At 44.9% G+C, this 27,401-nt stretch overlaps 2 protein-coding genes across 5 annotated transcripts in view; both read left to right on the forward strand.

Annotated features, from left to right (window-relative positions):
* LOC142776301 (cytoskeleton-associated protein 5-A-like) overlaps positions 1 to 1,402 on the forward strand; it is a 182,701-nt gene extending 181,299 nt beyond the window's left edge. For all 4 annotated transcript variants that reach the window (XM_075879714.1, XM_075879716.1, XM_075879715.1 and 1 more), the window contains exons 12-14: positions 174 to 265; positions 844 to 901; positions 1,321 to 1,402. In XM_075879714.1, coding sequence (XP_075735829.1) covers positions 174 to 228 — 55 coding nt within the window. In that variant the 3' untranslated portion in view covers positions 229 to 265; positions 844 to 901; positions 1,321 to 1,402. The remainder of the gene's footprint in view (positions 1 to 173; positions 266 to 843; positions 902 to 1,320) is intronic.
* Positions 1,321 to 27,401, forward strand: part of LOC142776302 (cytoskeleton-associated protein 5-A-like) — a 317,071-nt gene continuing 290,990 nt past the window's right edge. The window contains exon 1 of the mRNA XM_075879719.1: positions 1,321 to 1,446. The gene's annotated coding sequence lies outside the window, so the exon portion shown is untranslated. The remainder of the gene's footprint in view (positions 1,447 to 27,401) is intronic.

Raw genomic sequence — 27,401 nt, forward strand, 5'->3', positions numbered from 1 at the left:
CAAACTCTGCTTTGCTGCAGCATCTTAGGCAAACTGGGTTTTAGCTTGAAGCCCTTTTAGAGCATGTGTTTATTTTAAACTTTTAGTTGAAATATGCTAGATACTGAAGCTTTCAGGTTGCTTTGTGAGTTTCTCTTGTATGTTAGTACCACTTTATTTTTTTCCTTCTCCAGGTTCTCCAGCTTTGTTTTGCCCAGAAGAATCCGAAAAACCAAAGTGAGAGCCTGATGTGGCTGGCCAATGCTATCAAAGAGTTCGGGCTCAAGTAAGTTTTTTCAAAAACTGGGCAACTATGCATTTCAGACACACCGGGTTTTAAGTGTGGAGCACTATAGATGCTCGAGATGTCGTATACTGCCACTGCATTGTGTAACGCAGGCAAAACCACGTATAGCATAGCCATCTGTAACACCAAGAAGTCTTCCTCTTCTTGTTCTTTGGGTGCCGCGATGATGATAATAAGTGTGGAGGAAATCAGGAACCCGGGACGTCGTATGCTGTCACAAGCTGTCACCACTTAGCATAATGCACGCAAACCCGCATTTAAAAAATAAAAGAAAAAGGGGGAAAGCAAGGGATACATAGAAGAAAAGAGGGAGAAGGGAATAGAAAAAAAAGAAAAAGTAAATGCAGAAAACTTCAAAGAAGACAGGAAAAAAAGAGGGAAGAAATAAAACCGAAGAAAAGCAAGAAATGCCGCCCAGCTCTGCAAATCCTTCGGGATTTGCACAACTAGTGTGAAATCACCTTAATTTTTTGCCAGAGCAGTCAACGATCTAGTGTTGTTTGAAGCATTGCAATGTACTTCACTTGTCTGATGTTCGCATACTTGTTATTTTGCAGGGTTCCAGTGAAACCAGTCATTGAAAGCATAAAAAAAGGTCTGGCTGCTTCGAACCCTGTGAGTATGAGCCAGAGCTTTTTTTTTTGTGCTGTACAGTGCGACTGTTCACCACTGTTGTTGCGTAAATGTTGCATTTTGCGTGTGAGGACTTGTCTGAGGAAAGTGCAAAGAGGGTGCAAATGACGGATGGTGAGACAGCAAAGCCAGGTGTTTCCGCAGTGCAGGGCTTGCGATTACCACCATGGCTGTGGAAGCTTCCTATTGCTTTTGTGTGAAGGTTTCTCTGCGCATTCACTAGCGACTGTTGGGTATTGTGAACAGAAGTGGCTCCATCCTTGTAAACTGTTTGTTAATGGAGACCTTTTAATTTTACATTTTCTTCTCAGTGTTAATGTAGACGTCCTAGCTGCATTTTGCGATGTCAGACGATCACTTCAGTAATATTCAATGAGTGAATTTGACTCTTGTATGAACAGGCAGTGAGAACAGCGTCCATCACTCTGGCTGGTGTTCTGTACCTCTACATGGGCAAGACGCTGAGGACCTTGTTTGAAGGGGAGAAGGCCGTCCTTGTGCAGCAGCTTGATGCGGAACTTGCAAAGGTTGGTGGCGTCATTATACACCTCATGCATGTTGATGGCGTTTAGCCAGTGTTGTTTTAAGCTCTTATGAAAAGAAAGTGCCATTGCGGAAATTCGCCGATTACCTTTCAAGTATGGATGTGCGAATATTTGAAAGTTTTGAATATTCATCAAATATTGCATTTGTGATGTTAGTATTCAATTCGATAATGCATATTCGATAATTTAAAATATTTGAACAATTCAGAATATTCTTCAAATATTCTATCTTCACGAATATTCTGTCACATGTCTCGCTGTGAAGAACTTCAGATTTGGCACATTTCCAATAACAGCAGTGTTTACTTCATGCAGTGATTACTAAGTTAATGCAGTTCATGCAGTGATTACTAAGACTTCGGCACGAGTATTATATCGCCTGCACAGCAATTCATGGAAGCTTGGTGACGGCTATCGATGAATGCGGTGACAGGTCATCGTGACAAACCTACCAATGATAAATATCTCAGTTTAAATTGTGTACTGCTTGCTCGGCAGTATGTGGGGCTTGGTTGTTTAGCGCTGTTACTGTTCGTGTAAGCGTACCAACCACTCCATCTGTTGCTGCATTGCTCATCGAAACGAAAGCAACTCGTCAATGCTGCATTGGGTCGACAAAATAGCTGTTGTAGCATATATCGGTTCCGTGGCGAGCGAGTACGAAGAAAAAACGTCTCTGCACAAGCGCAAGTGCACGCGTATATTACAGAGAGCGGCACGGACTAAGTGAGCTTGGTAGGCGACGCACTGCACGCAAGTATAGCACTCGGCTTGACGTGATGATAACGCGTTTTGTGTGTAGCTGGGCCATTTTTCACTAATGAATGGCCTTGCGAACATGCGCAACAAAGCCTTACAAGTCGTCAATCGGCTGTGCCGCTACTTCAGCATGTATTCTCTTCATAGTTCCCAAATTATTTCATGGTCGCACATATGGTCATGTGAATAAGTTGGTGTTTCTCCGTGCAGTGGCAAACAAAAGGCCACGCACTTTTTTGTGCAGCAGCTTACAATGGCGTCATAACATATAGTTCTGTAATGTAAAGCGGCAGACAGAAATTTGAGGCACTTAATGCGTAGTTTCACTGTGTTCCCGACAGCACCTTCGGGAATGCGTCGTATACACATCGCACTCGCGCGGCAGCGTCTCCTGCAATCAATCCTCTATAGCTTCGTTTGTGTGCTCTCGCTCTTTTGCCAATATCAGTTAACTACCATTAGCAGCCAGTGCGCCGAAAGGGGTCGCGATGCAGCTTAACAGTGCTCTCGTCGCTGGGAGTTGTGGCTCCGTTAACAAAAAGGTGTAATTGGGGTGTCTTTCTACCGCACATCAATAATCGCCTATCTCACATGTGCGTCTTGTGCTATCACAGCGCCTGGTACACCTTGGCAACGATCGTGTAGCTATCAGCGTGACAGAGTACTCTTGATCGGAAAATGGGGAGTGGGCAGTCCTCGAGAAAGGGAACAGAAACAAGTCAAATAACGAGTATTGCTGTGTAGTTGAAAGACTCCCCAAGTTCTCCTATTTGCCTCAGTGGCTTGACCGGAGAGAACAGGAGCACAAATTAAAAAGAAAATGATAAAATCTGGGGTTTTACGAGTCAAAACTGATAGTGTGAGAATCTGGCTGAATTGTGACCACCTAGGCTGCTTTATAAATCGCTTAGTCTTAGGTACGCGTGTGAACTGTTACATTTCACCTTTATTCATGATATTTATTCATGATACCTTACAGGGCCCGATAGGGCATTGAGTAAGGGGAGCAAGTACGAAACAAAAAATATCAGAGATAAATGCATTAATAAATACAGGGAAACAAAATTGAAAAAAAGAAAAAAAGGGTACAGTGTAGTTAAGGAACTTTTTTTTCCCTCCTCCCTTTCCTTTTTTCTTTCCCCTTTCTTTTTTTTACACATGGCAAAAAACAGCAATTAACAGCAAAGGAGAAAAAAAAACAAATATATACACATATATATGTATATATATACACACATATACATATGTACAGTGCAAAGCATTTTCAAACAGAGGAACAGCATTTCTTATTCCATGAAACAATTTTTCGCCAATCACACACACTCGCAAAGGAAAGAATGGAGGAAGAATTCGAGAAAAAAAAAAGTAATGGTGACGACATGATACTATTTCAAGAAATGCTTACGCAATTGGTCAAGAAATGCTTGATGGTTACTGATAGATGCAATATTGTCGGGAAGATCATTCCATAGAACAATGGCTCGGGGAAGTGCTGATGAATTGAAAGTGTTAGTTCGTCCACTGATGCGTTTAATGCTATATTGATTATGCAAGCGGCGTGATATGCGTGAAGGCGCTTCCAGTGGTAAGGGAGATGGCCTGATGCTATAGCGATATTTATGCATAAAGATAAAAGAGAAATGGAACGACGTACATTTAATGGCACAAGCGGTATGTCATGTTTGATCTGCGTTATGCTGGAATGTGGGCTGTAGTTGGAAGTAATGAAACTATAACCTCATCATAACCTCATCAGGATATTAGTTGGAAGTAATGAAACTATAACCTCATCATAACCTCATCAGGATAATTCCTCCATGGCAGCCATAACCTCATCAGGATATGGCTGCCATGGAGGAATTAAACCAGGGGCCTCATGCTCACTACCACTAGTCATCATGGCAGGTAGAAAACCTTTCTTTTTTTTGTAAGAGCAACCACAAAAAATAATTAAAAAGCAGTACGAAAATTTTGTTCAACATGAGAGTTGAACACAAGACATCAGAGTCGCAAGCTCAATTATTAGTCATATGCTTCCTGGCAAGTACTGGTGGTGAGCATTTTCGTTTTTTGTGCAATAACAGACTACCGTATTTACTCGCGTTATGATCGCACCCCTAATTTTTGTCATCTAAATTCGACTTTTTTTTCCCCCGCGTAATGATCGCACCCTGAACTTGCCGTATCGATATGTCATGTGCCAAGTCTAGCTGAACACGTCTATCATTATTTCTGTGATCTGAAAGAGGGCATCACTATGCTAATGTCGTAACATTACTGAAATAAATGAAAGCATTCCTTATTTAGATGGAAGAAGCTGTTTTGACGCACGTGACGCACTCAAAACCTCCATAGCTGACGCAAATAAGAAAAAGAATGGGTAGCCTTGCTCCACGGAGTGCTTCGCTCCGTCAGCCATGTTTGTTTTGACATCCCGCACTGTTACAGCGGCGGCCACATGTTGGTCGACCTGTGTTCATCCCGCAGCAATGTTTTTTTTTCTCTGAGACCACATTTTTTTTGTGTGTGTGCCTTGTGATCGTCTGTTGAAGCACCATTTCACCATGGGGCGGTATGCGAGCTTTACTGCCGCGTTCAAGCTGAGGGCGCTTGACTACCCGCTAGAGCACGGCCACCGCGCTGCCGGCAGACATTTCGGCGTCGACGAAATCTGGATCCGATATTGGAAAAAACAGCGTGACATGCTCATGGCTACTAACAGCACGCGATGGGCTTTCCGTAGAGCCAAATCTGGCAAGTTCCCTGACATTGAAAAGGCAGTCCTCGGATACGTGAAGGACATGAGCAAGGACGGTTTTGCAGTGTCATTAGACATGATACGGACACAGGCGTGCACAGTTTCCCGGAGGCTGGGAATAGCCACAAAGGACTTCCGCGCCAGTTCAGGCTGGACGACACGCTTCATGCGGCGGAATGAACTATCGCTGGCATTTCCAACGCGCTCGACGGAACGGAAGATGACCCTCTGTGGGACAGTGAAGACACTGCCGGCTCCGACAGGGAATCGTGTGGCGACGGCCCTGCCGCCAGTGATGCTTTGGAGTCTAAATGTACGTTAGGGGGTCAGTAAGGGAAAAAAATAAAAGGGCAGTGTGCCATGCATGTATCTCCTGCGTAATGTGTGCATTTTATTACAAAGGTAAGCCTTAATTTACTTTTATTTTTAATTAAGTTCATGATAGCTACCGTAAAAATTCTGATAAGCGACTTTTTTTGCGTTTCCTGTGCTCAGAATATTTTTTCACGGAAAATTTACCCCGCGTAATGATCGCATCCTGAAGTTGGAGTAAATTTTTTTGAAAAAACAAAGTGCGATCATTATGTGAATATATACGGTAGAGTAGCTACCATTGGTACTGTTTCCAGCAGAAATATATGATTGAGTGAAAGAATACTGGTGAAAAAAATTGCATCTTTTTATTATTCGATTCTTATTTGGAACTATGTATTCATATTCAGAAATTTTGATATTCGCGCACTTCTAGTTTCAAACTACCACTGAAATTTTGTGCGCTGAATAGTACTGGCTGTTCGATTTCACTAGCTCTCACCGTATATCTAAAGACATTGCAATCGCATCGTGAACCACCATTCGAGTGCTACAAGCACCACCCACACCCCATTTTCTTCAAGTGAAGCCACCTCAAGCACTTGCGTTGATCTCGTACGAAACCGCAACTTTGATTGCTCGCGGCCACCTATGGTTCTGCATGTTGCGGGCACTTTGTACAAGACATTAAGATTGGGCGCCGAAAAGATCACACTCGAGCATGGATCCAGGAGTAGCTCGCGTGATACAATGTTTAGGTTTGCGGCCTGTCTACGGCGACAAAAGTCCACAGCGATAGTGCAAGTCTGCGTATAGTGATAGCGAAGGCTAAAACTCGCGTCGGAAAGCCGAAAAGTTTCTAAATTTGTGAAGGAGGTAGCAAACACGATAATGACCACACTTTTCCTAACAGGAAACTGAAAACGCACTTGATGGGGACGCAATCACATGATCTGTGAGGAGCGCGCACAGCCGAAGCCACGCCAGCACTAAGGTTACCCCGATATCCAGGCAACCGCCCTTCATCCTCACTTGGCGAGCGCGGCAGCTCTGCCATGGTCTTTCTTCTTTTATTTTTCCTCGCTCCAGTTAACATAATAGGGCATCGAATCGCAACCGTGCAAGTGCAATACCAAGCTACTGATTACGTCCAACTATTATGGGGTGCACCTATTATGTGCGGGAGTAAGAAAATCTTGTTTCTCATGACCAAACTGGGTGTGCGTCTATTATGCGAGTAAATACGATACTCCAAAAGCGGCCCTGCCCTACTTCACCCTTTCCTTCGCTATGGTTCGTTCATAGGCTCGTCTATCCTCCTCATTATGCGAGGGCAAGAGGGAGGGGTGCACGTACCTGCAAGCAGACAAATTTTTGTGTGTGTGTGTGTTGGGGGGGATACTCAAGTGGCGACATTGTTCAGTGCTGAGGATAATTAGATCGGCGGGGGGGGACAAAAAATTGTTTCTTGAAATAATTGGTTCGCCCTCGGCTCGGGGCACTGCCAGATTTGGCACTGTTGATCTTAATGGCATTCTGAACTCAATGCGCGAATTTACTTTAAATCTTGAAAAAAAAAATGATTGGAGATGTTTTAAAGACCCTTTAAGTAGCACATTTTGGATATGAATGCTCTTTTGTACCTGCCAGGTTAACCCAATCTTTTCGTGAATTATAAATTCGCCTTTCAAGAAGGTCCTGCTCTTCACTGTTTCACTGTACCTTAGGGAGTTCTCGGCTTGTGAAAAAACACTTGGTGCCTCTGTGGAGTCATCGTAGATTTACGGCGTTTGAGTAAAGGAAACTGCAATGGATTACTGTGCGTTAAAGGAGATTGAAAGCAGTTCAGGGTGTGCCTTTTATGTGTAACAATTCAAAAATGTTTCAATAAAAAAGGAAAAAGCTCAGAACTGCTGTTCTGGTGCAAGATGCATTGTTTTGTCCAAGTGTTCATAGCTTTGCACTTTCGATCCTCCAATTGCAATGTTATCTTTCACACGTCCAGCTGGAAGGTCAAAAACCTCCCGCGCCCATTCGAGGTGTGCCAACTTCCTCGGTCAACGAAGGTGGAGGTGATGCCCCGGAGGGTGCACAGGAGGCGCAAGAGGCTGCCCTCGATATGGAGGACTTGGTTCCTCGAACTGACATCAGGCAAGTTGTTAGAAGGCATGCTGGACTGATGCTTTGTTGCTGTTTACCTTGGGAACATTGTGAGCAATTAAAGTATTTGGAAACGTTCAATTTTTTAAAATTCGCATTTATTGAAGAAAAGAACTGGTAAACAGAGAGAAACCATACTTAAAGTTGTTCAATTGAATGACAGAAGGTAACTTTAAATTTGTAGACAAGACAGCTCTGCAAGTGGAAGCCAAACCCACATCTGCTGCATTTTACTAGCAGCGTCTTTTCCATTCAGCTACTCACCATTAGCATTTTCATGGGTGTTGGTGTACAATATGTGAGTGCCTTGCCAGGGCTGTTCATGGCCATGAGGGCCGATATGGTACTTTCTCCACGCATAAGGTCAATGCTTGTTAAAATGCAAAGGCTGGTATGTATAGTAAGATTTGAACGGCAGCATGCAGTCATTCGAAAACTGGCCGCATGAACTGCTGCCACATGTGTGTACGTGTGCATGTGTGAGAGAAAGTGCATACTCGCTCTGTTACATGTACATTATTATTCCGTGTCTAATGAGAAGCCCAAATTGCGAGCTTCATTTCAGCTAGTGTGCCGCTGCTGTAGTAGTTTTTTAAATAAAGGTGGTACGGTTTAAAAACAAACTAAATAAAGCTGTTAGCTACAGTGAGGAACAATATTCGTTGCTTGGCAGCCCAAGATGCATGTCGAATGTTTGCAGTGCGGAGATAATCGCACTTGGTCTGAACGCTCTGTAAACTGGTTGCCTCTGTCATTGGAGGTTCGCCATTCATGCCAAAATATCTACGTTCTATTTATTTATCCCAGCTTGTACGCACCTTAAAGGGACTCTAAAGAGATCTAAAAAGATCAATGACTAGTTAAATGTTGAAACTACGCTACATCACCACTCTACTACCCTACGCTCACCAAAAAATTCCTAAAATACCCTAAAGGTAGGAAAATTACCCTATGGTTGGCAATCCTGGTCCACTTGTCGAAACTCATGCTCGAGCTCACAACCCCTCTTTACGGATTATATCCTCGCGAGCCTCCATCATCCCCTTCCTGCCGTCTCTAACTCGTTAAAAACCTCGTTTCGCAGAAATTATGGCGTCAGCGTGGCTGTCGTTGGTTGAGTGAAAAATCAAGTTGCAAGTAAAAAAATGACAAAAAAAAAGAATTCCAGATCCGAGTGATGACTGAACCAGGTCGTTTGTGTGACAAGCAGCTGTTCGACCACACATCCATGCACCTGCTTGGATATGCAGTGAAAATAACTTCTTCTGCTTGGAAAATCAGTAAAGATTACCTTCATGGTTTACAGACATCCTGTATATTGTAATGTCACCGTAATATTGTGTGTTAGAAGTGTACATTGCCATCGGGTGTCGGAACACGCAATTATCATAACAACTATGTGGTTTAAAGGTGGCACCCCATTATGAAAGGCGCACATGTTGCCATGCATATTTTCTTAACACCACGTAGTGCGTCCGCAGCAAGTAAAAAACATTACACGCGCGTTTGCTCGTGGTTCAAAGCGTGCCACTGATCACACAGAATGTGGCCATATGCGATAGCTTCACTCGTACAAGCCACTTTCAACTTTATCGATTGCATTATATAATCCACATTTTAAACTTTTCGAGCAAGATGAAACAATAAAGGTAGCATTAAGTTGTTGAAGTACGCACTAGAGATAGGATATCTCTATGCACTCAAACATTGTTATAACGAAGTTGAAGGGGAGCCACAATTATTTCATTATATTCATTATTGCGTTATATCGATCATAACAGTTTCTGGCAGTGTATGCTCAGATGGGCGCACACCTATAAGCATGCAAAGAAGGAAACCGCCTTGCGGTCCGATTTACCGCAGCGCGACTACGCGTGCCACGGAAAATAAACTTAGTCAAATCTCATTAACTCGAACTTTCGGGTAATTCCAACTCACACTGATGTCCCGTAAAAGCTATGTGTATTCCCATGGGCGAAAACGCCCTGTAATTCGAACGGGCAAGCCCTTCCGACGGTTAATAAGAACATTCCGCGCTCCGAAAATGCTCTCGGCACCATGTCCAATGTCGCGGCGGCACCTCTAAACGCTGCGCGCGAAGAAGGAAAAGAAGAAAAGGAAAGAAAAGACTATGGCGGATTGTTTGCTCTTCTCAAATGCCGCTCTGCTACACGCCTGTTCCACGCTTCTCCCTTTTCAGTCTCTGCACGTAGAGACCCTTCTCCTTCCAAGGCCGGGCGCGCAGAGAGAGGGAAAAAAAAAGAAAGCTGTCGCGGAGAGTCCACCTTTCTCGGTGCAGATAAGCAGCCATTGTAGCAGCAGAGACTCAGTCGTTGCCGTTGTGAAAGGGAAATCGCTTTACACCGCAGCGCCGCTTCTCTGTCATGTGGCCCGCTGAGCGCTTCCTCAATCGTCTCCGCTGGCTGTGTGAGGAGGTCGGCTCTCTTGGCCACGCGGGGCGTGGCTGTAGGTAGGCGCGGAAGTTTTGAAAGAGCCGTGCCGAACGAGCGTCAAACTTCGCAGAAAACGCTATACAGTCGAGCCCACTTAAAACGGCCCCACCTAAAACGAACTTTCGCTTAAAAGAAACAATATCCGTGTGACCGTGAAAATATACATTGGTTCAATGGCACAAAACACACAACGATTGTCCCCGAGCGCCGCTGGTCGGGTACAGCAAACGGAGTCAGCGGTCTGCCGATTTCCCGGGAAACAAATTTCGACCACAGATCAGGCATCGGCGATGTGCCCATACCTTCTTATTGTCAAACGCCGACCTTGCCTCCGTGACCCTCTAGTTGCCGCTCTCCCCAACCCATGGAAGAAGGAAAGCTGTTTCCTTCCTCCATGCCCCGACTGCTTTTTGTTATGCACCCCTCTGTCCTTTGTCCCCCCGCTACTCTGAGCACCCCGCATCGCCAGACGAGGCCAGAATTTTTCACACTGCCACCGATCTTTCGAAGACAGGTCGGCCATCTACCCTGTTTTTGATCGCTGGTTGGCGTCGCCGGCCTGGAGGGACCAGACCATTTGCCAACATTGTCGGCCACCGACTGTATACGATAGTCTGCGTCTAGTGCACGCGCGTACTCTACCCCACCGACTCTGCAATTTGTTTCGTGTTTAGGACTTGTTCTCGCTCACTTCGCACTCTGCCCAGCATGCCTTCCGGGCGCGTGCGGAAGAGCGAAAATGGCTGTTAATTTGCATGGAACAAATTGCGAAATATCGAAGTTCGTGAAGCCACGCAAGCCCGCCGGTGCAACAAAACGATTTTTTTACCACGGCCGCGCGTACAGATCCCGTTGGCCATGCTTTGACTTTTGCGCATGCAGGCACTCTTTCCAAGTTTTTCTACGTGTGAGTTTCGTGGACCTTTCAAGCAAGCTACCCAATCTCCTTCCTTCCCGTGTGTTTCGGTTTTCAAGGTCGCCCCTCCCGCCGCATCCTCCCCTCTTTTTATCGCAACTCCTTGCCCTTCTCTCGCAAGTCTGCTCTCCTTTCTTTATCACAGCCCCTTCGCCCACGAAGGAAGGTTCCTCCGTGCCTTCGCCTGTCTCTGCCGCTCCGCGACGCCCGCCACGCTGGCTTGAATTAGTTTCGTTTTCTGGCTGAAAACGGGCCCAGAGCTGTTCCACGCGTTCTGACACGTGTGTCGCGTGTGCACCCCTTGATTGCTCTTGGTGTGCGTATGTAGTCGGGATGGCAGACGGTAAGACTAGCACGCTTTTTCCTGCCGCTCAACAAAACCTCAAGCCAAGTGTGACCGCTTGGCTTGAGCGTAATCCGCGCGTTTGGTGCCGCGTTGCTGAGTGCTTGCTCATAGCTGTTGGCCATCTGGCAGCCAACTTGCCGCTTCGGGCGTCCCAGTATTCAGCTGTGGAGATGGTGAACATTTCGTGGGCGGCGGTGACGGCTACTTGCGCGCAAAACCGTTTTCGCGAGGCCGACTTCGTCGACGTCGGTGTTACGTCCTAACAGGACCACTGCGGCGGGGGTTTGTGGCAGTGCATCGTCGGCTCCGACCTGGTAGAGGTGGTGGACAATCTGTTGAGATTGTTTAATTACGGCGGATGATGATGCCGAAACTGCGGAACCATGCACTAGTTGGGACATTGTGAATGAAGTACGTGGCTAGAGCGATTTTGAGGAATCGGATTGCGAGAACGACGAAACTTTGGAGCCACTGCCTCATGCAGCTTATGCTACGGGCCTCGGCGAACGAGTACCCTGCCGTCTTAAATGAACTCCAGGCCGCCCTTATCGCTTCTGCTCTTCGAAACAAGTGCATCACGGACTTTTTTGGGGAGAAAATTGTTTTCACTCACAACTTTTTTTAAGAGATGTGTTAAATTTACTACGAACTTCGGGACACAGCGAACGAATGCCGCGTCACACTCAGGTTTGTCATAAGCGAGCTTGACAGTACCTGACACACTAAGGTTGATTTTTTATAGACTATTTGATAGACTAATTTAGTTTGTTATATCTATTTACCAGTCCATTTTAGTTCGTTAAAATAAGGTTTAAAATGTATGGTTATTAATGGGGATTTCAAGAGGAACTTCGTTTACTTCGTTATATCCATTATTTTCTTATATCCAGGTACTTTATAAGGAGGTTTGAGAGTAGTGCTCAGCTCTTGAAGGCGAAGCTTAGGGTTCCCCCAATTTTTTGTAAAAGCGCTTCAGTATTTCTGCAGGCGAACCTTCTGCAATGAAATTCATATTGCTTTGTCTTTTTCAAAATTAACTGAACCCTTCAAATTATAAATCAAACCGATTTTTAAGTTAAATATTGTAGTTACCTCGCTTCTCACAGTAGCAAATGATCACCGCGGGTTCGCGCCTAGCGAGCCACAGGGCCGCGACTTCATCACCTACTCGCGTGTAGCGCACCACTCTGCGCGCGCTCAACTAACAAGGCGTTTAGCGCGGCGCGGCAAAACAGACAGTGTTCGAATAAAAGAAATACACAAACACTTTATTGCCTTTGGCGGCACCCCGAACAACAGTACAACGTCCGCTCCCAGGATGCGGGGAGTAAAGGCTCCGGCACGTGGACGTTCACGATAAGGGGAAACCGCGAGCACGTCACAGCTGGCAATGGCAAGCTTTGACACGGCGGTCGGGTAAAGGTTCCTTGCGGCTGTGCTGCGCACTCTCACGATGGCCACTGGGCCTGGTCGCGAGAGTTATGGCAAATTTTGTACGCGTAGGCCTATGGCAAGTGCTGCTTGATGTGGTGCGACCACACCAAGCCGCACTTGCCGTAGGCCTACGCGTACTCAGGCTAGCACTCAAGTAAAAACGCCTGCCTGGGATGCTGAGGCCCAGGCAGGCTACAAAAGAGACGCTGTCGAAGGAAACACGTGCTTACCAGGCGCCGACGAACAGAGGAGAGAGACTTTCCGGCGCGCACATGACTTGGCCTCGCTGATTCTCGCAGCCCCCGAGAACACGCGCCCATGCGGGGCGCCATCTATCACCACACACCGTTACCAGAGCACGGGAAAGGGAAAAGGAGCGGCCGTACGGCGGGATGCCCTCAAAAAGGTCGCGGGCGCGCTTCAGATCCCCACACAATCAATCCCATAAAATCGTCAGACATAAGCCTCTTTCATTAACTTACATAATGTTCCAAGTTTGAGCATACTTGTGCCTGCAGATTTTGTTAAAACTAACTTTAACGTATTCTGAAGGGCTGTATCATTTCACTGGAGAGTGCAGTGCTGCTTGGGAGTGTGGCATCATTATGTCAACTTAATCTCCAGAGATTGCGGCTCTTTGAGCTCACGGACAGTCATACCATCAGGCAACAAACACGCGTACATTTATTATCCTGCTTTTAAATCGCAACGAGGTTACGAGCCGAAACTAAAACATCACTAGCGACAGGCATAAATAACCTTACAAAATATGCCAAATAGCACAAGCAACATCATGCTTGCAAAGTAGGCTTGTGCGAATTGTAAATTTTTTGTTCAAAGTGAATACTGATCTGATTAGAATTATTTTGAGTTGAATTTTAGTAGTATATAGCGCATATTATGAAGAAAAATGAGCATATTTGTCATGATCTGACCAACCTGCAAACTTTTTAATTGAAACGAAGAATGTCAAATGACAATCTTATTGGTTCACTGAGAAGTTGAACAAACTTTGAATAGCAGCAGGATTTGACCATCGATAGAATGCAAGTGACTTCCAAAATGTGTTATGCTTTAAAATTTCTAATACCGAAAGAATATGAGCCATTATAACAAGCTTTTAAACTTCAAAAACGAATGGATGCGAAGTTAATACATTTACAAGTGGGGCTTCGCGGCATTGCAGATTTTTTTTTCGAAAAGATGTTTTTTCGTTGTAGGACTTCTTTACTGCAACGGAACCACCTTTACAGGCAGGTTACACTTAGAATAATTTATTCGTTCATTTTGATCTTCAAAACTTTAAATAAGTTCAATTCGAATTGAAGGGCATCTGAACATGTTAATATTTGTTTGAATATATGCACAACCCTAATGTACAAAGTACCACGAATGCAGTGTCACCAACCTTCAACTCCTCGGGACGAGTCCACGGGAAACGAGCTGTGGTACTGTCTCCATGGGCCCACTGCCGGAGACGTCCGTTCCTACCAAACCGTAAAGACTCTTTACTGTTTCCTGTGTGCCGACCTAACCTCTCCTGCCAGGCGGTGCCACCGACATCACTGTGCTAATTCTATCTCGCGCGACCACACAGCCACCTCTCCTTGGCCGCTGTCAAACCTAGCTGCGGCTAATATGCTAGACACGCGTGCGTCATCAGGCGCAAAGACTTTAATATGGGTGATAGCACCTCCGCATTATACATGTCCACATGCGCTGTTTTATTCCTAGAAAGGCCATTTTCACGAAAAGGAATATAGAGGGACAGCTACAGTGTCTATATAAAGGGAAATCCCAGCTTTTGAATATTATCGTGCATTTTTTACAAAAAAAGTTACCAAGAGCTGTCTTTCAGTTTTAGCTGGATGCTGTCGCCACTACTTTCTTGGCAGAAGTGACCTGAAAGAGACCGCAAACATTCAAATCCTAGGTAATGAACCAGGAGAGTGGTCTTCATATTTTAACCTTATGCCTTCCAAATTATACATTTTTTAAATAGGGAAGCAATTCTGAATGACTTTTTTTATTTTCCTCTGTAAAACGGCATTAAGCAAAGTAGATGCATTAAAAAGTATTTTGTATTGCAGAACACGCAGACGAAAGTTGACTATAAGAGAGAGTTGGCTTTTCTGCCAACTGGACAGGGTTGCACGTTTCCTTGAAGTATTTTGTGGAAAATAATAAAATGGTAATGCAATCTGTGCATGAAGAGGATAACTAAAATGCACTGACCTGATCAGTCTTTGGTAAGGGACGACCTCTGCTAGCTCGTGCTAGTTGGCATGTGAAATTTTTGGTTCAGCCAAGCTAGTCTAGGTAGGGTGAAAGGTTAATGAATGTGAACACATGCATTCATGTTGTAAATGGCGGCAAACATTCGAGAGGTTCAGTATCTTGTGACACACTGCTACGTGCCAAAATATAGCGGAGCTAGGCTTCTTTCGTAGTGAGCTTAGTGGCATTTCGCTTGAAAAATAGGGACAAAGCCTCAAGGAGGTTGCTGCAATTGGATGGGAGAATCCGGTCAAAATGATCGATTTATGGATATTTTTTTCTGATCGTAGTAAAGTATTATAATGAACTACGCTGTTAAAATCAAGAAAAAATCACTTTATCAGTGTGTTATCGTCGAAAACCACAAAAAATGTCTTCAGGAAGTAGACTAAAATGTAAGTGAAGTAAATCCTGAATTAAAGAGGGGTCATCTGCAAGGCGTTCTGGTCCTCAGTGTTAGGTTATCGTGTTTGTGTATAGGGGGGGCTGACGCAGACGCGCTTCGCTATCAGTGGTGACCCGGACTCGGACTGTTGGGCTTCGTGATGTCAATGCTCGGTGTGATAGTGGCTCGATCATGTATATAAGCAACCACCCCTTTTCCTTCCTGGTGGTAAAACAGTTGGTTGTGTGACCGAATAAACATTTGTTGCACTTAGCCACCGTGTGCTACCTGCCGGTCTCGCCCCTGTTTAGACGAAGATATAATAGTGGCGACAATGATGGGATCCGAGTGAATCAGCACTGCCGACAGACGCCAGGCACTTTTGGGAGCGGAAGATTTCAACATGGCAGCGGCTGGCAATTTGAACCCTTCCTCGAGGACGGAGACGAGGCTTTCGAATCGTACATCGAACGGTTCGAGCACTTCCTTCGGGTGACCCAGGTGAGCGACGACCTCAAAGTTTTGATGCTGGTTATCGCTATTGGGAAGAAAACCTATCGCACGCATAAAAATCTACTAGCTCCCGCGAAGCCCGAGGAGATAGAATATGCGCAACTAATTCAAGCCCTCAAGAAGCATTATGCTCCAGAACCCATGGTCATAGCGAAACGTTTCCGCTTCAACCGCCAGATTCAGCAGGACACAGAACTGGTGGCTTTGCGTTGGAATTAAAGAGTCTGGCTGCCTCCTGCAATTTAGGGGCATTTTTGAATGAATCTTGGCGGGACCGTTTCGTTGCCGGGCTGAAAGACGAGACAACGCAAGCAGAGCTTCCGAAGAGGGCCACACTGACGTTTGCAGAGGCGTGCGAACTAGCCCGAAGTATTGAACTAGCCCGTTCCGAGACGAAAAAATTCCAGCCCGAGGGGCAAGAACGGGGTGTCCACGCCATACAACGACAAGCTCCGAGTTCAATGTCAGGACAGCCGCGTGGAGATTACATGGAAACCAGAGCAACGAAAGAAACCACCGGTTGGGCTTGCTACCGCTGCGGAGCCACCTCCCACACCGACGAAAGGTGCCCGTTCAGGAAATACCGCTGCCGCGCCAGCAAAAGAGTGGGCCACTTGGCAAGAGCGTGCCGATCGTCCGCCAGCACAGCGCACTATGCGGAGGACAGTAGTGGTGAGGACAATATTTTGCTACAAAATATATTTTCGTGTGACGAGAGTGTCCGAAACTATACTGTAAACGGACGGGTCGGGGGTCGTAACGTGCCGACGCAGATAGATACGGGCGCGTCGGTTTCTATCGTCCTCGAGACTATCTGTCAGCGACACTGGGCCGGGAGACCGTTGTTGCCGTGTAGCATAAAGCTAAAAGCCTATGGGGGAACGCCGTTAGCGGTTCTGGGCAAGCTGGTGATGCTGGTAGAGCACAACTACCAGACAGTGACGCTGCCTCTGATCGTGGTCCGTACGTTGCGAAAGAGTGAGACTGCGTTGCTAGGGCGAGACTGGTTGGAATCTCTTAAATTGGAGTGGTTGAGTGTGAGTGGGGTGGGGATCGATCGAGTAGCTTGCTTGCTTGAAAGGCTCTCGGAAGTGTTTGAACTAGAGCTCGGACAGATAATGGATTGTCAAGTAAGCTTGTTGCTCAAGGATGGCACAACACCGGTCTTTTGTAAACCTTGACCGGTGCCCTTCGCACTTCGAGGTCCCGTTTCCCAACAATTGAGGGCCTGGCAGAACGCAGGGGTGATTGTTCCCATTCTAAAAAGCGACTGGGCCACGCCACTAGTGGTGGTTCCAAAAGGAGACAAAACGGTCAGGATTTGCGGAGACTACAAAATGACGGTGAATCCCTGCTTGCGCACCGATCATTATTCGCTGCCAGTCATGGAAGATTTGTTTGTAGCCTTGCATGTGTGCAAATATTTCACTGTGCTTGACCTTTCAACCACGTATCAGCAGCTGCAGTTGCACCCTGACTCGCAGTCTTTGCTCACAATAAATACGCCCATGGGGCTGTTAAAGTTTACGCGCCTACCGTATGGTATAACCAGTGTACCCTCGATATTCCAGGCAGTCATGGACGATGTTCTAGGAGGCCTAGATATAGTCGCCTGCTACCTGGGTGATGTGTTGATTGCCGGGGAAAGTTTTGAGGAATGTTGGGAAAAGGTGGAAAGCGTGCTGACAAGGTTCAAGAAACGAGGCGTTAAATTGCGCAAAGAAAAGTGCAAGTTTTTCGAAACATCGGTGGCGTATCTGGGTGACGTGCTGGACGAAAATGGCATTCGACCATCCGAGGATAAGGTGCCCGCTATCGAAGACGCGCCAACACCCAAGAACAAACAGGAGCTTCGAGCATATTTGGGCATGCTCAATTTTTATGCCAAATTTGTTCCGAACATGTCAGCAGTGCTGAAACCATTGTACGTGTTGTTGGGCGAAAATGTTAAGTGGCAATGAACGAACCGGGTGGCGGATACTTTTAAGAGATCTAAGGATTGGCTTATGCATCCCAGAGTAATAACACACAACAATCTGGATCAGGAACTGGGTATGGTATGCGACGCCTCGGCATATGGACTAGGGGCGATTTTATTCCATAAAATCGCAGGGGTCGAAAGACCGATAGCGTTCGCATCGAGGACACTAAGTCAAGCAGAGCAGGGCTACGCCCACCTGGAGAAAGAGGCTCTTGCAGTTATTTTCGGTCTAAAGAAGTTCCACAAATTTTTGTTTGGTTGAAAATTTTCCGTTTATTCAGATCACCAACCCCTGGTTGGAATTTGCGGGCATGGCTAGCCAATCTCTACAATGGCAGCAGCACGGATACAGCGGTGGGCCTTCATCCTTGCAGCGTATGACTACCGATGGGTCTACCGAAAGGCAAGCGAAATCCAAAATGCCGATGCCCTTTCACAGCTACCGCTCCGAGACAAAGCAGAGGAGTCAGAGGGCGTTTATTTAATTTCAGTGCTAGACGAGGCTCCATTGTCGGCAAAGGAAATCAGATCGGAAACGCGCAAAGATCGATTGCTGTCCAAAGTGCTGTTTTTTACGCAGAACGGGTGGCCTGCGCATGTGTCGGACGACGATCTCTCATCATACTTCGTTTGCCGTAACGAACTGTCGGTAGACAAAGAGTGCGTAGCTAGGGCCAATCGCGTGGTTATACCAGTTTCGTTGCGACAGAAAGATTTAGAAATGCTGCGCGAGGAAACGCAGAGATGACTCGAATGAAAATGCTGTCAAGGAGTCATGTCTGGTGGCCTCGCTTGATGCTAGACATAGAGCAAGCGGTGAAAGAGTGCATCACTTGTCAGTGAACACAGAATGCGGCAGCTAGAGTGCCACTAATGTCATGGGGCTGGCCAACGCGTAGATGGCAGCGAGTTCATCTGGATTTTGCGCAAAGGGATCAGCATTACTTTTTGGTCCTAATGGACGCTCATTCGAAGTGGGTTGAGGTGTTTGTCATGACAACAACAACAAGTAAAAAGACAGTAGAGAAATTGCGAGGTGTTTTTGCGGCCCACGGACTACCAGAGGAGATCGTGACCGACAACGGGCCCCAATTCACATCACAGGACTTCGGAACATTCCTGAGCAGGAATGGAATTCGTCATTCCAAATCTCTTCTCTATCACCCAGCTTCGAATGGTAGCGCCGAACGGTGCGTTCAGACCATCAAGAAGAACTTGTTTAAACAGATACTAGACGAAGAAAGAAAAGGAGACAAGAAGTCCATACGACATCGCATAGACCAATTTCTCTTCAGTTATCGCAACACCCCGTCCAGCACCACTGGTGAAACCCCGGCCCAGATCTTCTTGTCGTGGCAGCCAAGAACCAGGCTGAGTCTGCTGCACCCTGAAATGAAACAACGCATGCGCGAAAGGGGGAGCAGGCGAAGCTCCACGCAGACCAGAAACGAGGGCCATGGAGAGACTTTACGGAAGGCGACCAGGTTTTGGTAAAAGGGCTCCGCCCGGACGACGACAAATGGTTGTTGGGTACAATTGCTCAGCGGTGCAGCGCCTGACGCAACTTTTGCAACACTCGCTGCAGCCACAGATTCACGAGCAGCTGACGAAAGGAAGTCTGCTAGAGAAAATGAGGCAATAAAAAAAGAAATGGAGGCTGTCACATCATCATCATAACATCATGATAAAGTGAGGGAAGAAAGGAGAGTTGCCATGGGGTCACTTTTGAAGGTGTCAATAGCGCGTGCACGCAAATTTTACAATTTGTGTAAAATACCTTTCAAGGTGTTCTGGCTGCATGATATGCACATGTTCGCGGGAATGGATCCCACAGGCTATCTCGGCTGCTAAGTTTTGTGTCTGTACCCTTTAACTTCTTGCCCGACCATTGACGAGTGTAGTCGAGATTTTCTAACAGTGACCGATGACCACTATAGTCATCGGTCATTTAATTTGTTTGAAAATTTCGTGACAACTCCCAAGAATTAGGCGTGACCGAAATAATGCTCACTATACTTGCCACATTTTTGTTTGTTGACGCTAGATTTCCGCACATCTAAGACATTTGTGTCCCAGCTTTAATTTATTGCTTTTTTTCATTCTATTGTCTCTCAGTGAAGCCACCTTTTATCATTTTTCACACAATTAGTGAATCAATGCTATTGAATTGAAAGACTGGTACCTTTATTTACAAATAAAAAATCTTTACAAATTGAGCAAAATTTTTTTTTTTAATGATCCTTGCAAGTTTGTTTTTTCTGTTGTGAAAGGGTTAAATTGACGGCCATCCACTTAGTAATTACCGCCTCATCCTACTTCTTTGTACCACTTGCTCAAACAGTGAATGTCGGTACTGCTTCATGTCTTGATAATAGGCTACAAGCGACCACGCAGCCTCGTTATTAAGAGGGATGAGGGTCTTAAAAAGTTTATTTGTTCTATTGTCATGAAAATTGTCATGCATGTGTATCACTGAACGGAGATTTAAAATGTGGAAGCAGATTTCAAATATCTCGCTTAGAAAAGAAGAAATGACAAATTTTCACAATATAATTTGGTAATTTCTTATGGGTGATTATAGTAACTTGCAATAAAAACTTAGTTTTCGAAACTTCATAGTTCCTCTACAAGGTTCATTCCACAAACTAAAGCGAACTAGACTTTAAAACGACTATTCAGAAATCGGGAATTCAGGATCAGGAATAATATTTAAACATGGAAGGTAAAAATGACCTTCCAGTAATCGGCTGCTTTTTATCATATGGTTACATTTTCATCAAGGTTGAGAGAGAAAGAAAAGCTTTCACTTGCAGTTCAAGTGCTGTGGAAAAGAGTGGAGCCAAGTTTGTTTAGATATCTTCACAGAAACTTTCGCAAAACTTTCGTAAGGCAGATCCACTCCAAATAACAATGCCAAAAAAGTTAGGTTTCAAGTTTTAAAATTATTTGTAATTTCGTCTATCAAGCTTTTACCAAAAAGAAATGGTTTTCTGCCATAATAGAAAATTTTGCCAAAACAAAACTTGGACTATAAATACCACAAATCGCAATTTCCGAAAGTCCAAGTTTGTCATGGCCCTGCAACACTTTTTGAGCATGATCGGGAAACGCTGCTGATCGGTGGTAGAGACTCCCGAGAATACTCAAGCATAATATTATAGCGCAGCACACAGCACCTGGAATTCACATAAATTCTCAGTCAGCTAAAGATCCCTTTCTTCTCTCTAGAGTTGATAAAAGAAGCTAAAAATCACTTGTCAAACCTGTTCTACCATCATTGGTCTAATTGAACCGGGCATGTTCTGTCGTTGCAGAGATCGTTGTCGGAGGCCAAAACTTGTCCACGCGTGCGCATGCGATTGCACTTAAAAAGCTGCGTATTCGGGGGAGAAAAAAGTGCTCTAGGTCAGGAGGCTTGTGTGACTTGGGTATTTTCTCTACTCGTGTCATGTCTCCCTGCTTAGCTTCCAGCGCTTTCGTCGGGAGGAGAGAAGAGAGCATGCATTGCAACGTGCATCAAATCTTTGCAACTCCGCTCGTACTAGACGGATTGATTCTAAAAATCTTTGCGGTGATGTTTTTGTGAGACAATAAGCTTTTTTAATAAACTCCTTAGATGGCTACTTGAAAAGTGTTGCAGAGACCCTTTATTAATCGATTCTCTGTTTAGCACGCTCCTGTTTTTTCAAAATTTTACACTTTATCGGTCACACCTATGCTTGTTTCCACTATTCTACATCTTTTTCACACAGGATTTCACGAAGACTTGACGTACAGAATGCGGAAATGCAAATATTTTACTGTACTCTTTAGAGGGTGCATTGTAACAGTGGTGCGCGCTGTGGACACTTGCGACTGCAAACTACTGCAGTGGCGTCTTGTCCACGTTTACGTTGGCGCAGGCGTCCCAAGAGTGGCACTCCTTCTGGAGCACGTCCGCGGTCACTGGGCGTCACTCTGAGCTCCGACTTGGAACGCATGCTGGAGGAAGCAGCGGTGGTGCCGTCCAAAGCTTCAGGCATTCAAGAGGTGGATGTTGACGCCATTCTGGCGGAACCGTCCGTTCAGCTGCCTCCCCGCAGGCAAGCCCACTTATCGAACCCGTTGCATTTTTTGTCGTTGCATCCTGGATCTTTCGCGTTTGTCACCAGGCTGGCATTGCCATCTTGTTCTCTGTTACTGTAAAAGCTCAATAATTCGGGTTTCATGGAACTGGAAGAAACTGTCCAAGTACATCATTGGTGAATTGTCTACGCGATAAGGAACCAAAAAAAAGCATACTAAATCAATACACTTTCATTTTCTTGAGGATTATCTTCAACTCTTAAAGTTCATGATAACAAAGTTACATGTTTCATGAAAATAAATTCGTTATATCGGGAAATTCGTTCCTAAAAGTATATTCCTACTGCTGTATCTATTTTAATACTGTTCTTCATTTGCTTCGTTATAGTAACATTTACTTCGTTTTAATGACCAATATTTCATTATGTTCTGGCTTGTTACCGAGGTTTGAGTGTATATCTAGCACCTATTTTGAAAATTAGTTATGTAGGCTGTAATTTTCTTCATTTGCAACATCACAATGATACCTTACTCTTGAGCCGAAATGTGCTCTGAATTCATGCCTTATTACGTATCAGTAATGGGATGATATACTCCTTTCAGAAAGCGTGCAGCTGTTTCAGTTGTCTGGAATGCTGTTTTTGTTCCTTTGCGTCTCACAATTGCAGTGCTTTGCAGGTGGAGAATGCACGTCGACACGTGTTTATGTGACGCATGTTTATCTCTGCTCTAGCTCGGCTGCGGTTTTTATCAGGACAGGCGTGAGCGGGGACCACGGTGTTAAAGCCAGGCGATGGATGCGTGCCTCGCAGCGTTACTTTTAGTATGGATGAATGCTACAAGTGTGGCTGAGGCTTGGGTTAAGGTGCCAACATCTAGGCGTGTTGGAGCGTTGACAAAAATGCACTTCTTGCATTAGAAATGCGGCCGAATGGGATAGGTGCGCAGCAATGGTGCACTGCAAGAGTTAATGACTTAGGCCACGGTCATGATGCATTGCTTCACTTTGCCACTACCAGAGGCCACGACACCCCGTCAAAAAAGAGCACTGTCGGAGAAAAGTGGTGTATATAAAAGATGCGATTATAAAGCTTCTGCAGTGTGTGACCATGGCACCGTGAATAGCGTGCCTGGAATCTGTTGTGACTGAAGGAGAGGTTGTGGGTACGACTCCTGCTGATAGAACTTTTTCTTTTCATCATTTCCGGGACAGAAGTAAGTCGCTGCAGCCTTACGGGCATAAAACACTTTCGTGTTAAAAAATATATATATAAAATTTCTTCACCTTTTCATAAACGCCTCCCTGGGCGCCGCCATAGCCCTCCTTGGGCTGTGCAAATTGGCACGTCCCCTCAAAAATGCACTGACAACGCTGCGTCCTTAGCCTTTGTACACCCGCGCACAGCCCATCATGGCAGTGGGACAGTCATTTTCACTTCTTATTGGAGATGGCTTTCTGGTTGTCGCAAGAATATGTTTCACATTGTTTCTATTTTGGAGAAATCCTTCAGGCTCCTGCAGTTTAGTCGAGAGTTGTGGAGATTTTAGTTCCATTTGGTGATAATTCTTTTTAATGACAATGTACCAAACCAACCAATTAAGAACTTTTAGTTCAATTTGTAAATTTTTAAGTTGGGGAGATTTTACTGTACAACGTTCTACTAAAAGATTTAAACACTGACCTATTTACACAGCAGGCTCAGTAGCTCATTAGCGCAGACTGTGCTGACAAGTTTTTCGTATTGTGTACTAGTATGAAAGAGTGGGCTGTAATATTGATGCAATATGTCCAGTCTTCACTGCGAGCTGATTCTTGTAGCTTTAGAGATCTAAGCCCACTCGCTCATTCAGTTACCCTGCTCTCTATGCATATGTAGATGTGCATTCTAAAGTTCAGCAAAAAGATTGTTTGATATAGTAAATGCACCTTGCTCTGAGCAGTAGCTTAATAGTGTTTCTTAATCCTTTATGAAATATGGGTGCACTGTACAGCGTGTAGCTTGCTTGGTGGCTGTGTAGGGACCGGAAAGAATGCATGGACGACACGAGTGCAATATTCCCGATACTAAAGGAACCCACACAAAGGGGGGAGAGAATGCATGACAGCATGAAGAATTGTGCCTCTGTTTGACAGGATAAAGTGGGACCGGATGAGTATGTTTTGGGCTTTGTGCTTTCTCCTGAAGTTTTTTGTTCTTGCTAAATAAATTCTAATTCAAATTATTCATTTAATATGTTCGCGCTAGTATATATTGACTTTGCTCTTCTCAGCCTCTGCAGATGTTGCATTGCTGTGGTTGTTTCACTTCACAAGTGCCCTCAACTCTTCCTCAATTCGCTCGTTCTTTTACAGATGTCTCAAGAAAAGTGCCAGCCCCCCCAGCCATACCCGCAGGCTGCCCCTCGACACTGATTCCCTGGGCCTCATATCGCGGTTGTCGTCGCAGGAGATTCCCGTTGTGCTCGAAGGATTGGCAGAGGTACGCTGCATGTAACATTGCTCATCAAAGTGCTTTGTTCCCGCTATTGATAACAACAGTATGTTCTCAGATTAAAAAAAAACTACTCTGCCTGAAATAAGCCTGTTAACAGTTCCCCAGCTAACATTGATTGCCTTTCGATGAAGTGACCTCTACTGTACAGAGGGCATACATGTATCAAGTCTGAATGCATTGCACAAAGGTGAAATGCTCAATTCTCATCACGTGCAACATTATGGCTGGTAGTGCATCAAATCTTAATCTTTCAGCTTCGGCTTGTAAAAAGGGCCCTGTAATACATTTTCACCATGATCAGAAAACACTAGTCGACACCAATGAAAACACAATAGCCAAACATTGCATTATAGCACACCAAGCAGCATTTCGCAATTAATTTTCAGTCAACTATAAATTGTTCTCTCTCCTTTCTGCAAACAATGCCATATGACTGCGCAGTGTCCCCAACTGCACGACCATCAGCCGATTTTAGCAGTGTGAACTTCATAGTCACTAAAGCGGCCACATGCCTGCCCGTGCAATTCCACTGCAAGAATGCTGTGCATTCAGATCATGACAGGCCTGCAACATCATTTTGTTGTTTTTTTCATACTATTCCTCCCACTTAGCAACAGGTAGTTGTCTTCAAAATGTGTTGTTATTTCAATAACAGCTCACACTTTCCCTTTGCCATTGTAACTTACAAGGTATTTCTTTTTGTTGCAGATATTCAGTGAACCGCTGCATGTAACTGAGGCCAGGTATCAGCAGATGATACAGCGATCCGAAGAGATGACGAAAACAGCGTTGCAGATAATCGCCGACTTTTGGAGTCGTGATAGAAGTCAGGAGGACTCTGAATGCTGAGCGGCAGTGCAGTCGAGTTCTTCTTTTAGGGTTGACAGGCGGGCTAGTTGGTACAATTGTCCCCACTTGTTTCCCTTTCTTATCTTTCTGGCATATAACTTCTTTTCTGAATAAACTGAGTTTCAGTCTGCGCTTGTTTGTCTCTTCTCCCGTGTCCCGTTGGTTTGCGCTTCTAATTATTCCATTATGAGTTCTTGTTTAGCAGACAGCGGACAGTTTCGTCTGCAGCACGCATTTGACGAATAAACTACGCATCATGTGTAAATACGTGTTGTACCGATTACGTTAGTTTTTTGTGAACGTGCTTTTAGTTTATCTGCTTTTAAATGTGCTTTTAATCGCGTGAATAAATTATTCTACCGATGGAGTGTTGGTGTTTATTTTCTGCTTTGAAGGCGTTAAGCATGGAAAGAATGTATTGGTGCTGAAAACTGTTAAGATAAATTATTTAAATTATTTGAGAGGGTTTGAGAGTTATTTTTTACGAATATGTGAGAACAAGGACTGTGTTGTTTTGAAAACCTTTGCTGTTGTGGTAGTTTTTTGTGCACTTTGACCTCTTGCCCTGTGTATTCTCAAGTCCCTTGGATTTAGCATTAATAGGTCAAATGACTCGAAGGTCATGCGATTGAATCCCGGATGCTATTTCTGCATTATATGTGAAAATACTTGTGGCCGATGTACTTAGATTTAGATGCATGTTGGAGAACTCCAGTTGGTTGAAATTCCCAGAGCCATCCTCTACGGCATTCCTCTTTATCATGCTGTGGTTTTGAGATGTTAACATCAAGAGTTATTACTAATAAAGTAATTTTACTGCAACAATGAGGCCACCAATGCTATGCTTGCCTCTAGTAAAGCTTCAATAATCTTTCGAGTTGTAGTATAAGACACGACCAGGTGTGTGTTTACAGGTGTTATGAGCAAAAATGCTTTGCCTAAACTTCTGCCCACCACTGGTCTGATCCATACTTCATTCTAACATGCCGAGCGAAAGTGCAATGGCTTATGTGAGCAGACTGCAAGATATTAAATGCGGAGCATTTCTTAGTCGCATGATGTTGCGCTTCGGCGTCGGCGTTGTCCACTCCCCCACTTCCCATACTCTCATCTTGTGCTGGCCCAGGAAGAAACCTGCAAAACTGTCGCTCCCTTCACCCTCTCTCGCCTTCCAAGGCTGACGCAGAGTGTCTGCTAGTAAAATGACTGCTCGTGCTGCACAACCATTCACTGGCCACCCCGTATCATTAGGCACTGGATCGCACGTTTGGAATTCAGTCAGGGCATCTTTACTTGTCTTTCGCTCGACGTTGAAGGCAACGATTTTTCTTCTTCATTCAATAAACAAGAACAATAAAGGCAAAGTAACGATTAAGTATTCCCAAGCTATACCCAACTGCGCAACATTCACCTGATACCCCCCAACTCTGCGACCCATTTACTCGCGTTCCGTCGTGGGAGGATGCAAGCGGCAATTTTTTTCCAGTCATTCAACCGTACCTAGAAATACGTGGTAATGCTAGGTTTGAGATTAGGTCTTTCGGGACAGGTAGGTGCCCACTTTGGAAGCTGCCATTTGCCGTGTTTTATTCACAATTCCTGTCATCGGAGCACTCATCTGATCAGCTTTCTTTTTTGTCAGATGGGAGAACCTGACTGGGAGAACCTGAGCTCAACAAGCGATCTTAGTTCCTCAGTTGGAATAGTATCCTGACGCCAACTTCTAAGCAGCCTGTGCAAACCTATCTGACACAGCCCACCGGTCGGGCAACAATGACTTTCTTTGGCATTGATTTCGTCTACTAACATGTTATACTTGTGATATAATCCCTGTGATATATTTACTAACTGTTCCTGTTGCAGCTGTGTAAGTTATCCTGCTGCTGAAGACAATATTTACCTGTGACCTCAAAGTAGTTTATTATCTGTTCGTTACCACATTACCTGAGCTTATTAAACAGTCTTCTCACTTGCTCATGTACATGTCAACTCTCTTTTGCATGATCAATGTTATCAAAGTTTAGTCGGACATCTGCTGTTACTGAAAGCACCAATTGCTATGTTATGTGTGAATGAATATCCGAAACTTCTAACTGAAATCAGATACGCTTTGCCATTCAATATGTGAACTAAGTATTATAAATTGTTAAATGTCTAATTTATTTTAGTACCACAGATAAGACTTGCGGTCGTCTTCAGGGGCAATGACTGATGCAAGGATTGTTTCTGAACAA

Source organism: Rhipicephalus microplus, chromosome X (assembly GCF_043290135.1).
Source record: "Rhipicephalus microplus isolate Deutch F79 chromosome X, USDA_Rmic, whole genome shotgun sequence".
Lineage (NCBI taxonomy): Eukaryota > Metazoa > Arthropoda > Arachnida > Ixodida > Ixodidae > Rhipicephalus > Rhipicephalus microplus.